This window comes from Cetorhinus maximus, chromosome 11, assembly GCF_964194155.1.
Source record: "Cetorhinus maximus chromosome 11, sCetMax3.hap1.1, whole genome shotgun sequence".
NCBI classification, from domain to species: Eukaryota; Metazoa; Chordata; class Chondrichthyes; order Lamniformes; family Cetorhinidae; genus Cetorhinus; species Cetorhinus maximus.
The window spans coordinates 77,592,128-77,607,744 of NC_135889.1; the positions used below are offsets into that span (position 1 = coordinate 77,592,128).

At 48.7% G+C, this 15,617-nt stretch overlaps 1 protein-coding gene across 1 annotated transcript in view; it reads right to left on the reverse strand.

The window, feature by feature from the left end:
- Positions 1 to 10,037, reverse strand: part of LOC144686209 (adenylate cyclase type 10-like) — a 113,805-nt gene extending 103,768 nt beyond the window's left edge. The window contains exons 1-2 of the mRNA XM_078551303.1: positions 10,013 to 10,037; positions 8,932 to 9,249 (exon numbers count right to left, since the gene is read on the reverse strand). Coding sequence (XP_078407429.1) covers positions 8,932 to 9,249; positions 10,013 to 10,037 — 343 coding nt within the window. The remainder of the gene's footprint in view (positions 1 to 8,931; positions 9,250 to 10,012) is intronic.
- Between the last annotated feature and the right edge of the window lie 5,580 nt (positions 10,038 to 15,617).

A 15,617-nucleotide genomic window follows, 5' to 3' on the forward strand; every position in this document is an offset into this window, starting at 1 on the left:
ATCCAGCACACCTTAGAGCAGAGCCCCGGCCTGAGGTGCATGATCGAGGGTGCCCCAGAAAGGTGCAGAGGCTGAGGAGGTCAGACCCATCCCACAGCAGTGACTGGTGTGACCAAGGGTGCACCGAAGACGACTCTCCTGTTTGAAGATGAGCGAGAGACAGTGCTGCGCACGTCTACATGTGTCAAGAGATGTGGTGGCTCATATCAGCCACATTCTGTGGGAGGATCGGATGCTGCATGGACAGGGAAGCCATCCCCTGACAGTGCCCCTGAAGGTCACCGCCACACTCAATTTTTTTGCAAGCAGCTCATTCCAGGGATCTACAGGGAACCTATGCAGCATCTCTCAGGCCTCAACACATAAATGTATAAAGGAGGTGACAGATGCCCTTACAGTAAGGCTCAACATTATATAAATTTCACATTGGATGAAGCTAGCCAGGCTGCTAGATTTCTAGAATTTACAGCAATCTTCGGCTTCCCAACAGTGAATGGTGTGATCAATTGTACACATGTAGCTTTAAGAGCTCCCTGGCAGCAGCCCCTTACCTTCATTAACAGGACATCAATGTTCAGCTGGTCTGTGATCATCAGACACAGATCATGCACATTTGTGCAAGGTATACTGGGAGTTCTCATGACTCTTAACTCCTGAGTCACTCCCAGGTGCCACAGGTATTCGAAAGGCCGCGGTGCTTACAGGGTTGATTACTTGGGCATAAGGGGTTCCCACTGAAGAGATGGCTCATGACACCCATGCGTCATCCTCAAAGTGCCTCGGAGGGGAGATACAACATGGTGCATTCTGTGACAAGTTCTATCACTGAGCAAACCAGTGGCATCCTGAAGATGTGCTTCCGGTGTTTGGACCTCTGCAGTACTCTCCAGAGAGGGTGTCCTGCATCATCATGGCCTGCTGTGCACTGCACAACCTAGCGCTTCAAAGGGGAGATCACTTGCCACAGGGAGACGTGGAGGAGGCAGAGATTTCCTTGGATGAAGAGGACTTGGAAGGGCAGGAACCTGAGAAGGGCAATGATGGTCAGCTTCCATGTGAAGATGCCCTCGCAGCAGCGCGACACAGGAGACATGCCCATGACACACTGATAGCCACAAGGTTCCTGCAGAAGTAAGATCCAGGCAAGGGGGGCCTGAGTGCATTTCTCCTGTCCCTTAGCGCCATGCCAGTGATTGGAAAGGCTTTTACAAGCAGTGACATCGCAAGCAAGGTCAGCATTTGGCCTTGGACCTGTAATCCTCAAGGATCACAAAGCCCGCACTGTTGGAGAGGTCAGCACCCAAAGCTGCATATAGCCGGTATGTGAGGTAAAAGGCAGCACACCAGCGTGCATCCTGCGTCAGCTGCACATTTTGCAGTTGTTGCCACCTGAAGGTGACACTTTGAGTGGCCACAGAGATTTGCACTTAGTTATAGAGACCATGGCTCCAGGTCACGTACTTTCACACTCACAATGAACACAGGTCAGTGTTGAAGAAACATTACATTTAACCCTCCAACGCTCATGTGCACATCTAATTCTATGGTGTGTTGCAAGGCTTAAAGGATCAATGTCAATGAGCAGTGATTTTCAGGATCTGGCTTGACACATCACACTTACATGACACAAGGGGTGAGAGACTAACATGAGTTTGCTAAACACCACATGAATCTGAGGCACACAAAGACAGCAATCACAGAGTGGGAGCTTGTGTCACCCCCGTAATAAGAGGGCCCAAAGATTCATATGCAAGAGGCATTCACATGATGAGACAATTATCATGAACTCAAAATGCATTTACACCCATGTCACCATTGTGCTCTCAGTATTTATTTTTTCTTACCCTACTGCTAAATCTAGGTGCATCCCCAATATCCGCAGCACAGATGGAGGCAGCCGGCTGATTGCTATGCCCTGTTGTTTGTGATGACCTTGGCAGACTTCCTCTGAAGGGTTGAGGTCTGAAGGGCCTCGACCTGCTTTGGGTCTCCTGCTGTGGGGCTGGTGCACCCTCCTTGACCTGGAGCTGATGGGGTCAAAGACAGAGGGGCTTGGGAGCAGCTGGACACTCTCGGAGATGCCTGGGTAGATGGCCCCAGGGTGTGCAGCTGATGGTCCTCCTCCCTTTGGCTGCCTGAGGCCCCTTGCCTGACTCCATGAGGAGAAGGGGCCCCTGGAGGAAGGCCGAGGTGTCCCGTCCCCCACTTGCCCAGCCACTGATGGATCCCACCTATGCCTGGAGCGATGGAGTGGAGGTCTGCGCACAAATCCGGCAGAACCTGCTGGACCAAGGTCTCCAAGGCAGCCGCCACCCTCCTCCTGGTGACCTCAAGGTGCTCGCATGTCAGAGCTATGACATCACAGACAGACTCCTCCATCCTTCACTCTAGTCTGTTGACTGCCTCTCACAACTCTGCCTGATGTTCCCCGCCTGTTTTAGCATCTCCAGCATCTGTGCCATAGCCGTTTCCAGAGGCTCATCATCTGACTCAGAATCAGCGGGTGCCTGATCTCCAGCAATCCTTCGTGTGCCAGAGACCTGGGCTGTTACTGCCTCTGACTGTTGTGGAGACTGTTGTGCCAGCGGGGGGCATTCCCCAGAAAGTGCCTGCAAGCCTAATCTAGATCTATCATCCACCGAGGTGTGTGTCTCTGCACTGGTGGAGGGTGCAGGTGAATGCAGCGATGGGTCTTCAGCAAATGGATCCTCATCTGAGGTGGGTGGGGGGCTGGGGCTGATGAGCTGGCTGGACCCTTGTCTGGGCCTGCTGGTGCCTGTAAGAGAGAGAAGCCAGCAGTAGTTCATGAAAAGGCAGAATGCAACTTTGCATGTCACTCAATGTGAATGTCAGATGTGATCAACTAGTGGAGTTCTCATCCATACTGAGTTGATCGGTGAGGCCGATCTCACCTTCGCCACAGAAGGGGTCCCTGTCCTCCCCTGCCAACTTGGCTATCTCTTCCTTGTAGTGAGCTCCTAGATGTCCATTGTCCCTCCTCCCATCTGGCATCTCTCCCTCCTGTTGGGGGCCAGCTTGGCCTGCATGAAGGTGATAGATGGAATGTGGTGAGAAGGAGCGGAGGAGAGGTTGGGAAGCGTGCATACCTGCTGTGTGTGCTGAGCCCTCCACAGCAAGGGCTGAAGATGTTGTTTGTGCAGGCTGATAGGTGGTAATGTTAAGATGTGTGTGAGACATTCAGTGCTGATGTCTCCTCCGCTAATAGTGTGAGATCCCTGAGGAACTTAACTCTTTGAGTGCCAAATGCCATTATTAGAGTGTGAGTCTGGAGTGAGCAGAAGGTTGATTTACCCTGGTAGAGCGGATTAGATCATTCATCCTCTTCCTGCACTGCAGGGCGTTTCTTTTTTAGGTGCCAGCGGCACAGGCCTCCGGTGCGACCCTCTCCCAAGCCAGCGAGGACATCCTGGTTCCATCCCTCAGGAAGAGGATATAACAGAGTTTGTGGATGGCATTGAGGAGAGCCATCAGGGAGTCGTGGCTAAATCTGGGGGCGCATGGATTCTTTCTCCTGGGCGCCATCTCAGGATGTGCAGACCAAACAGCTGGACTGCAGAGAGTGAATATATGTGTTCAGGTGGACCTTCGACCCCATAAGGTGATGGTGGGGAGGATAAATCACTGCCTGCCCCACCATGCGATTCAGAGAGCAGCTCGCTGATGCATAATTAATGAGGTGCCAAGTGTGCAATCGAGTGCAAGAACCCACCCCACCACCCAGTAGGAAGGCAGTGGCATAGTGGTATTGTCACAGAACTGGTAATCTAGAGACCCAGGGTAGTGGGGGGGCAGGGTTCGAATCCCACGATGGCAGATGGTGGAATTTGAATTCAATAAAAATCTGGAAATAAAAGACTAATGATGACCATGAAACCATTGTCGATTGTCGTAACCTGTCTTGTTCGCTCATGTCCTTCAGGGAAGGAAATCTGCTGTCCTCACCTGGTCTGACTTACATGTGACTCTAGACCCACAGCAATGTGACTCTTAAATGCTCTCTGAAATGGCCTAGCAAGCCACTCAGTTGTATCAAACTGCTAAAACGTCAATTTAAAAAAAGGAATGAAACCAGGTCGACCACCCAGTATTGATCTATGCATCAGAAACGACAACGGCAAACCGAGCCCTGTCAGGCCTGCAAAGTCCTCCTTACTAACATCTGGGGGCTTGAGCTGTCCCACAGACTAGTCAAGCCTGAAATAGTCATACTCATGGAATCATACCCTATAAATCACATCCCAGACAGCACCATCCCTGGCTATGTCCTGTGCCACTGGAGAGAATGACCCAGCAGAAGTGGCAACACAGTGGTACACTGTCAGGAGGAAGTTGCCCTGGGAGTTCTCAAAATCGACGCTGGCCCCATGAAGTCTCATAGCATCAGGCCAAACATGGACAAGGAAACTTCCTGCTGATTACTGCACCCCCACTTAGCTGATGAATGTTGAACATCACTTGGAGGAAGCACTGAGGGTGGCAAGGGTGCAGAGTGTACTCTGGGTGGGGGACTTCAATGTCCATTGCCAAGAGTGGCTCGGTAGCACCACCACTGACTGAGCTGGCTGATTCATAAAGGACATAGATGCTAGACGGGTCTGCGGCAGGTGGTGAGGGAACCAATAAGAGGGAAAAACATACTTGACCTCATCCTCACCAACCTGCCTGCCGCAGATGCATCTGCCTGTGACAGTGTCAGTAGGAGTGACCATCACAGAGTCCTTGTGGAGACGAAGCCCCACCTTCACATTGAGGATACCCTCCGTCGTGTTGCGTGGCACTACCACCGTGCTAGATGGGATAGATTTCGACTGGATCTAGCAAATCAAGACTGGGCATCCATGAGGTGCTGTGGGCCATCAGCAGTCGGAGAATTGTAGCCAATCACAGTTTATAACCTCATGACCTGGCATATCCCCCACTCTATTATTACCACCTTGGTTCAATGAAGATTGCAGGATGGCATGTCAGGAGCAGCACCAGGCAGATCTACAAATGTGGTGCCAACCTGGTGAAGTTACAACACTGGACTACTTGCGTGCCAAACAACATAAGCAGCAAGTGATAGACAGAGCTAAGCGATTCCACAACCAACGGATCAGATCTAAGCTCTGAAGTCCTGCCACTTCCAGTTGGGAACGGTGGTGGACAGTTAAACAACTCACTGGAGGAGATTGCCCCATGCTCAACGATGGAGGAGCCCAGAACATCAGTGCAAAAGATAAAGCCGAAGCACTTGCAACAATCTTCAGCCAGAAGTGCCAAGTGGATGATCCACCTCGGCCTTCTCTGGAGGTCCCAAGCATCACAGATGCCAGTCTTCAACCAATTTGATTCACTCCACGTGATATCAAGAAACGGCTGAAGACACTGGATACTGCAAAGGCTATGGGCCCTGACAATATTCCAGCAATAGTACTGAAGACTTATGCTCCGGAACTTGCCGCACCCCTAGCCCAAACTGCTCCAGTGCAACAACAACAGTGGCATCTACCTGGCTATGTGGAAAATTGCCCAGGTATGCCCTGTACACAAAAAGCAGGACAAATCCAACCCGGCCAATTACTGGCCTGTCAGTCTACTCTCCATCATCAGTAAAGTGATGGAAGGGGTCATCAACAGTGCTATCAAGCGGCACTTGCTTAGCAATAACCTGCTCACTGATGCTCAGTTTGGGTTCCGTCAGGGTCAATCAGCTTCTGACCTCATTACAGCCTTGGTTCAAACATGGACAAAAGAGCTGAACTCCTGAGGTGAGGTGAAAGTGGCTGCCTCAAGGTAGCATTTGACCAAGTGTGGCATCAAGGAGCCCTAGCAAAACTGGAGTCAATGGGAATCAGGGGGAAAACTCTCCGCTGTTTGCAGTCATACCTTGCACAAAGGAAAATGGTTGTGGTTGTTGGAGGTCAATCATCTCAGTTTCAGGACATCACTGCAAGAGTTCCTCAGGGTAGTGTCCTAGGCCCAACCATCTTCAGCTGCTTCATCAATGACCTTCCTTCCATCATAAGATCAGAAGTGGGAATGTTCCCTGATGACTGCACAATCTTCAGCACCATTCATGACTCCTCAGATACTGAAGCAGTCCATGTCCAAATGCAGCAAGACCTGGACAATATCCAGGTTTGGGCTGACAAGTGTCAAGTAACATTCAAACTACACAAGTGCCAGGTAATGACCATCTCCAACAAGAGCCCCCATGACATTCAATAGTATTATAATCACTGAATCCCCTACTATCAACATCCTGGGAGTTACCACTGACCAGAAACCAAACTGGTTTAGCCATATAAACACTGTGGCTACAAGAGCGGGTCAGAGACCAGGGATCCGGCGACGAGTAACTCACCTCCTGACTCCCCAAAGCCTGTCCACCATCTACAAGGCACAATTCAGGAGTGTGATGGAATACTCCCCACTTGCCTGGATAAGTGCAGCTCCAACAATACTCAAGAAGCTTGACACCATCTAGGACAAAGCAATCCTGCTTCATTGGCACGCCTCCCACAAACATCATTCCCTCCACCACTGACGCACAGTAGCAGCAATGTGTACCATCTACAAGATGCACTGCTGAAGCTCACCAAGGCTCCTTAGACAGCATCTTATAAACCCACGGCCACTATCATCTAGAAGGACAGGGGCAGCAGATAGATGGGAATACCACCACCTGGAAGTTCCCCTCTAAGGCACTCACCATTCTGACTTGGAAATATATCGCTGTTTCTTCACTGTCCCTGGGTCAAAATCCTGGAACTCCCTCCCTAACAGCACTGCGGGTATACCTACTCCATAGGAACTGCAGCAGTTCAAGAAGGCAGCTCACCACCACCTTCTCAAGGGCAATTAGAAATGGGCAACAAATGATGGCCTAGCCAGCATTGCCCACATCCCATAAATGAATACATTTTCAAAAACACACCACTTAGCCCACCCGTCAATGAAACATTTTTACAAATAATTACTTCAAAAAAATCAGATTTTATACTTATGTTGTGATGACCCTTGTGCTTTTGGGAAAAGCCTGTGCTTTCTTTTGGTCATATCCTCTTTAAGACCAACGTCTTAAGATAATTCTGGCAATGTGACCTTAAACCTCTGAGAAGTGCTCAGTTGAGCTAGATTGCCATAGAGTGAATGCATAAAGGAAATAGACAGCTAATTGGATATCGAATTACAACTGATTTTGGAGCCCAAAAGGAAAGATATCTGTGTGTAGAACTGAAACTGAAGTTGAGGTAACCAATACTTTTACAAAGCACTGTATCTGTAATACAGTTCAAAAGGACAGAAAGTTAAAGACAAGGAATGCAGGTATTGTGGGTTGGACAAGAACACTGTTGCTGTTACAGTTGTGCCAGAGCCAACAAGGCTGTCTACAGTGGTCAGAGAAAGGCATCTCTTGGGATTCTGTGCCAGCAAGACTGTTGTGAACCTAGCTAAGGAGGCTCTGCAGTGTGTGCTGCTTGGGTGTCAACCATATCCATGAACCTCGGATAGAATATGGCTGCCAGTGACAGTGCCTCAAGGGCAAAATTCATTGAGTGGGAAGTAGGAGATCCTACACACCAAAGGCTGATTTGAAAAGATTGTGAGCTTGCAAATGGTGCCACATTTGTGCAGGAAGTGATGCAAGTACTTATAACTACATGAGGTGCATCTTTGTTGTATTGACTATTTAAAGTGAAATCCACATTTTTATTTGAAATATACTCTGCCTGTAATTAGTGTTTGTATAGAATTATGTTTATTTTAGTTGGTTTGTTACAGTAAAGGCTTTAAAAAGTTAAATCTTGCACATCGGTTTTCCTTCTGTTGGTATCATGGGGATTCCTTTCTTTTAAAAGATATCAGCCTCTACAAGGATTGTAACAAAATGGTGCAGAATTTAGCCTTTGTTGGGCGGGCTTGGCGGGGACAGTCGGGAAGCCGACTGCCGCCCACGTTTAGGGCCAGACAGTGATTTCATGCTGGCGGGCCAATTAAGGCCCACACAGTGTGAAACGCAAGGGGCAGCGCTCAGCACTGCCTGTGTGGGTAGTGGGGCGGAGTGTGAGTGCAAACTGAGGCACAGAGCTGCCTCAGGGAGATGAAGAGTTTTCAGAAAAATAAATAAAGGCTCATAAAATATTATAAAACATGTCCGTTCATGTGACTCTGTCACATCAGCAGGGACATGTTATTAATTAAATTTTAAAATGTTTATTTTATTTTTATTTGCTTTTGGAAACCTCATCTCGCCTGCGGATGACGTTTCCTAAAAAGAGCAAAGGCTGCTTGGCCTTTTTGCCTGCTCGCCAACCGTAAGATTGGACGGGCAGTGAAAAGTGTAAGTTAATTAAGACTTTTATGGCCTTAACAGGCCTTTTAATTGTCCACAGGCGTGCTGCCGATTCCCGTGCATGCCCGCCGACCAAAATATCACGTGACTGTGCATTGATGTCAGGACGCTTGCCTGACGTCAACAAGTGTCATTTTACGCTCGAGCAGGTTGGGCGCCCGCCCGCCCGCCGAGGTAACAATTTTGTCCAAGATGTTACTGTAGATCTATAATACGCAAACTTTAATGATTATATATCGAATGTTACCATGCTGCTATATCACTGTTTCATTTTTGCTAGTGCCCGGGGTCAGGTAAATTTTAAAGTGTCAAAATGGGGTCATGTTGGAAAATAGTTTGGGAAGCATTCTCTTATGTAATAGCTTTATGGAATGAGACTAACGCACTTTCCTGTTTTACATGCAGAGTAAATCTTCTTGCAGAGAATGATCAGTGCTCGTCTAAACAGTCCGAAAATTGCAAACAATGTGCACTCTGAAATTTGGTTCATATCAAATTAAATATTTTCCTTGCTTATTATCTCTATCTATTTGCATAATTTATTTAATGTTTTACCTGCAGGTTTTAATTACCTTGCTGACTTTCTCCATCTGGAGAATCACTTCGTAAGTTTACATGGCTAGCTGTACCATATAGATCTTTTCGTCTTTGAAGGGCATTTTCAGGTTCTACAATAGAAAACGTGACCATTTTTCGGTGCTGATATATAAAGTCACCTTCTCCACAGGTTTTGCATTTGCGAGCTGCATTCTCCAGAAATTTAGTGCACTTCATGTGGAGTGACTTTTTCTGTTCCTTTAGCCACAGATCGTTAGCTGTTTCATGCACAAGGGCAATGCAGAATCGCATCTGTTTGCATCTCCAGACAGGATTTTTCTCTTTTGTTGTTTCTGAAAGTAGAAATATTCATTATTTTTATTACCCAATACTGTTCGATAGAAGCTTAACAGTAATTTGAACTTGTCCACTACTGTTTTAAAAACACTTCATTACTTTGGAATTAGTTTGGGTTTATATCCTATTCCTTTTTTTCTATAAAATATCAGTGGTGATAACTCAAACAGATTTTTCAATGCCTATATTTATAAATAAGAGGCAAAGCACTGATTGATTCATGCTGCTGTGGCACTGAACCTAAGAGCTACCTGAGGAAAGGAAAGAAAGGTTGTCTGGCAGAATGGGAATGTAGCAGTTGTAGAGGATTTTTATTATCTGAACTGGCACTTCAGTGCAGTACAGAGCACATAATCTAGGCTTTCAGTTCAGTCCGGTACTGAGGGTGTGCTGCACTGTTGTTAAGTGCTGTCTTTTGGATGAAACATTGAACCATCTGCCCTTCTCATGTGGACGTAAAATACTCCATTATATTGTTCAAATCAAAGTAGAGAATTCGTAAGGTGGTTGCCTTACGCTGGCGCTATGGATGAGATCATTCATCCGTTTTCTGCACTGGATGGCCGACCTCTTGTGTGCAACATCGGCACTGACCATCTCTGCCATCGTCTCTCAAGGCAGAGTGTGGTGAGACTGATGGGCCCCATACAGCCAGAGGACATCGCGGCAGGTCTCCACAGCACCCAGAAGGTTTTCCCAGGGATGCATCACTGAATCGGGGAGCTGCATTCTTTTTGGCTTTGGGGACCATGTCTTTACCGGAGCAGTCTCGGGCTGCAAGCATTGAGAGTGTGCACACGGCTACAGTTTAAATATGGCACGAGGAAGCAGCGGGGTAACGATGAGGTGGGTAAATCAGAGGCCGTCCGCCAGCAAGACGGCGTGTTTCCTGTGGCTGCATAATTATGAGATGGGAATGAGGTGATATGGCGCGAAAACCCGCCATTGTGGCCAGCGGTCAAAACAGCTTTTCTTCTGCCTGCTGCCACACGTTGTGCAAATCTGGGGTGATTCCATCCATAGTCTCAGCTTCGAGTAGTTTTTTGAAGTCGTGCAGTCCTCCGACACTGAACAACCATTTCTTCAGGTAAAAAGCTAACTGGTTCACTGATATCCTTGAGGGAAGGAAAACTACTATCTTTTCCCTGGCTGGCATATATGTGACTCCAGTTCCACACCAATATGGCTGACTCTTAGTGCGGAATTGTTACAGATTTCCACTAAGTGCGGTAGTGGGCGGGTAAAACAAAGTTTTACCTGCTGGCTGTGATGGCAGCTTTTCACGCCGTTTGTCTCAAATCCGCCGCGTTAATTACGCATTCCTGGGAAACACGTGATGTCCATGGCATGCAGGCTCTCATTCGTCCGCCACGCCATTACCTCGGGTGCCATATTTAAAGCCCAGCCATGCGCACATATCTCAGTGCTTCCAGCCCAGGACTACTGCAGGGAAGATGTCCATGAAAGGCAAAAAGACTGCAGCCCCTAGGTTTAATGACGCGTCACTGGAACATCTTTTGGATGCTGTGGAGGCCAGTCGCAATGTCCTATACCCCTGCTCTGGCCGCAGGATGGGCAGCGGCGTGACCAATCAGGTTTGGGAGGCGGTGGCAGCAATGGTCAGTGCCAATGCCCTGCAAAAAAGGACAGCCACCCAGTAACATTACAGGATGAATGGCCTCATCTGTTCGGCCAAGGTAATTCACTCTCCTCATCACTTTCAACTCACACACTCACAAACCCATCACACATCCACAGGGACCTCACACCGCAAGGGACAACATCACTAACTCTCACACACACCCTCACATCTCCATCAGCGTCGTACCGTCTCGAGCTCACGTCCTCATCCCGTCCATGTCTCTGCTCACCACAAACATTCCACGTAGTGCCATGCGTCCTGCTCACATTCTCTCCATCTGTTTTCATGCAGGAGAAGCTGGCTCACATCAGCAGGAAGAGGTCCCAGACTGTGGGTGGAGTGGCCCACATTAGGTCCCTCACCCACTTTGAGGAGCGTGCCATTATACTCACTGGTGAGGGAATAGACCATGCCTGTGGTGACACTGGGGTTGGCAGCAAACACCCTTGTGAGGATCCTGCACCACATCATCCCTCTCATCACAACTGTGAGTGCTCTCTCTCCTGCTTCTGACTCTGCTGCCATCCACTAATTATCTCTACTTTGGTTCACAGGGAGCTCTGCCAAGCGACCAACACCCTCAGCCAGCCAGTCCCTCAGCTCCATCCAGGTCCTCACCTCCAGCCAAGAGAACACCTCCTCCACTGGACAGCTGGGAATAAGCAGCCTGATAGATCCATCATAGTGTTTACTCGCACCCTCCACCAGCGCAGAGACACACATCTCAGTGGAATCTAGATCTAGAGCAGGCTTAGGTTCACAATCTGGTGGTCACCACACGGACACATGTCCGCAGCAGCAGGAGGCAGGCTCATGCGAGCTCCCCAGCACTCGGAGGACTGCTAAGGATCAGGCATCTGTGAGGTCTGAGTCAGATGACGAGCTTCTAAATTTGTCCTTCCAACTCACGATGGAGAGTCAGCAGAAGGCGTGGGAACATCACACAGAGCTGTTGGAAGTCCTCAACAAAGTGGCAAGCAATTCTGAGGAGTCCATCCGCCTGCTCTCTGATGAAATGGTGCTTACACGTGCATGTATGGAGCTTTCCATGGGGAGGATGGCGGATGCCATGGAAACCCTGGTCCAGGAGAACGCAGAGATGTATGCAGACCCACACTCCATTGTGGGAGCCATGGGTGAGTTCCTGCAGTGGCGACATGAGAGGGAAATGAGGCACCTTGATGTTCCGCCAGATGCTCTTTTCCCTCAAGGAGTCAGGCCAGGGCCCTCGGGCCCCCAAAACGGGGCGAAGCGGCAATTGAACACCCCTGGGTCATCCACTCAGGAATCTCAGAGGCTGTCCTCTTCCTCCAAGTCCTCTTAGCCTGTGAGCACCTTAACCTCGTCCTGTGTCACTGCAGAGACAGCAGCCGGCCAATGAGTGATGCTGGAGAGAAAAGTGTGTGTGTGGCAGGGCCTTTCAGATCCTCGTGCAAGCACTCTCCCGTGCACATGGATCTTTTACGTATCACAGTCACCTCAATGCCCTGAGCATTTTCAATGCTGCCTGCTGGGGTTCGTGTTCAGTTGTCCATCTGAGCTGACCTGCATCTCCACCCACCCACTGATCACACTCCCATGCAGCACCTGATCTCGCCCACCATGACTCATTTCACTTGCGATTTAGACAGTATAGTCTGGATTTGGTATTTTGTCAGCCTCCCTGTCTTTTCCCCTCCCCCAGTCACCCATTTCCTTCCCCCCATCACAGTTGACCCCCCTGGCATCGCCTTACACCTCCCCTCCACGACCAACCAGCCACAACCCTTTTGCTTCGGGGTGTCCAGGTGAACGTGCACATTCCCTTCCTCCTTGAAAATCCCACCCCCATCCACATTCACCTCCCTGACTTCCTCCTTCCCACCCCCAGGGTCCTTGTCTTATCCAAGACCCCACCAATCACCCTCATCGTCTCTTCTACCGATACTGTCGAACACTCACCCTCCACCCTACTGTCTCACTCTGCCCTTGGTCATTCTTACCATCCCCTCATACCATGCCCACCCTCAGTTTACTTCGCAGGAGGCAGTCATCGCCCCCACCCCCCACCCCCAAGAGCCCCCCATACTTAGTCCCTCCCCCTTCCTGACTCCCTCAGACACCCTTATTTCTTCCACCACCCTTAGTCCTTCCCCCCTCCTGACTCCTTCCTCCAGCCTTACCTCTTCCTCCAGCCTTACTCCTTCCCCCTTCCTGACTCTCTCAGGCACCCTCACTTCTTCCTCCAACTTTACTCCTTGCCCCTTACCGAACCCTTGCTCCAGCCTTACTTCTTCCTCCACCCTTATTCCGTCCCCTCTCGACACTCCTTTCTCCCCCTTGATTCCTTCCCGTCTCCACACTCCTTCCCTCTCCAAGCTCCTTCCCTTATACATTCCAGCCCCCTTACACCTACCTCCCCAGTTGCTGTCTTCTCACCCGGTACCCCGTCCTCCCCTGTACTCCCTCCCCCACCCCCAACCTCACCCCCCGACACCTCCATTCCCCCTCCCAACCTTACCCCCTGACACCTCCATTCCCCCCTCCCAACCTCACCCCCCTGACACCGCTTCCTCTCCCAGTTGATTCTTGCTCTTCCTTTCCCACCCCCTCGACCATCATCCATTGTGAAATCAACGGTGACTTTCCAACTTCTGTGAGCTGCGTCACAGCAGAGCCATGTCCATGAGAATCCACCCAGCATGCCGTGGACATTCCTCCAGGATCCTGTTGCTGTCAGGCTCCAGCATCTTCTGCTCCTCGGATGTCTGCGATGTGAGCAAGGCCCTTGCGGTAAGTCTGACTTCTGCACATCACAGTTGTCAAGATTGTTCTGCACTGGCGTGTTTCTCTGCCGACGTGGGCAGATGATCCAACGAGGGGGAATGAGTCCGGCAGGCTGGCCTTATAATGATATGCAGATGTATTACAGTGAAGTTTCCGAAGTCCGATGGCAGGGAACGCGACCCACCATCGACAGGCTGAGCAGACGACTGCAAACTGATTTCACGACATTGTGAAAACAATCTTTGGCCTTCTCACCATATTGTCTGCTCACACTACCGAACACGTCCAATGCTAGTGGGCATGGAAAATTCCGGCCTTAGCCTAGCAAATAGCCCACTCAGTTATCCATTACCATCTTTTCATGACAGCTAAGCATGGGCAATAAATGCTGGCCTTGCTAGCAATGCTCACACACCACAATTAATTATTTTAAAAAAAACATGATGCAAAACTAGACAAACTCCTCCATGTTTCATATCTTAGGGACTGCACTGGAGAGAACAGTAACTCCAATGAACACCAGGTCACATCCATAATTCTTGCCATTTCATCACTAGCTCCATTATGGGATCTTATTTGCCCAAGCACTTGCCTGTGTCACTAACTCAGGATTAAGCAGTTACTGAATCAAAATGGTTGACACTGGTTGAAGCTCTGAGCACTAACAAGAAATAGGACCTGGGGGTGGAAGAGAATGCCATTCCTTCATAGAGAGTGGAGAAATTAATACACCCAGCTGTGGAGCCTAAAGATCCAGATTTCAGGGATCCATCTTCAAATGCACAATGATTAAGCATTGATTTCTTATTTTTACTGGCTTCTGACTCTGCAAGGCAGCATAATTATGGTTGTTGTGTACATCAGGTGTGAACTGTATAGAAGAGTAGAAGTTTCACAACATAGTTAGTCTAGATGCAAAGTGTCAGGGGGCTAAGACCTCACACTCTATATTTTTAGAATATATAAATTATATATATATATATATAATATATATATCATCATGGCTTATTTGTAAAATTTTACAAACTGGACAAAGACCCTTTTTAAAATGGCTGTAGCTATGTCTGTCTATCTGTGTCAAACAATAGAAGCTAATATGGCAGTTTCACAAAAACTGACACCTCATTATCTCTGAAGAGGCCCTAACAATCCCCTGTGGGCTGCAAAGACCAAATTCAAAGGAACTATACAAAGGCCATCTACATTTCATAAGCCAGGCCTGGGCAACCGGAGCCGATTTGTCTGCGAGGACAAAAGACCCCACAACCCCCTGTTCAAGACTTGATGGTTGGAACATTAGCAATCTCAGGGACCCAGGCAAAGGGATACACACCTTTTGTGAAAACCAGAGTGAAGAGGTGGGATTCATGGAACATGGACACCTAGCTGGTGGAACCAATAATATTGCCTTGTGGTACTAAAAGAACCTCAGTCTGCCATTTTCACATCTACCTAGCAGCAGCACAGAAAAGAGCTGAAAGCCTGACCCCATCTACACTGTTTCAACTGGAACTTCTGTACCACCATCCAATACTGATTCATCTCTGCATGTCTATCTCACCATGGAAGTCAACTCTACAGGAAAAGTGAATTATCCAGCATCAGTTCTGCCTGCTGACCTCTGTGAAGGAAAACACCATTGGACTTTAATTCTGGACACACATGAAACAATAATTCTTTTCTCTGTGGTCTTTGGCCTGTAAATCTTTATTTCTCTATCCCTCTTTTGTTGTATGAGTGCAAAGGGACTACATAGCAACCCCTCCCCCCACCGCCTTTTGAGTGTATGAAAATAAACTAACCCTCTGATGTTATCTCATCCCGAGTTTGCTGTGGGGTTATTAATAAAAAATTGGATCACACCAAAACTGAGGGGTTGGTAACGCGTCACCGCTTATAAAGGAGGAAGCAAATCTAAAAACCTTTCTGTTTATGGATGGATGGTGAGAGGAGAAA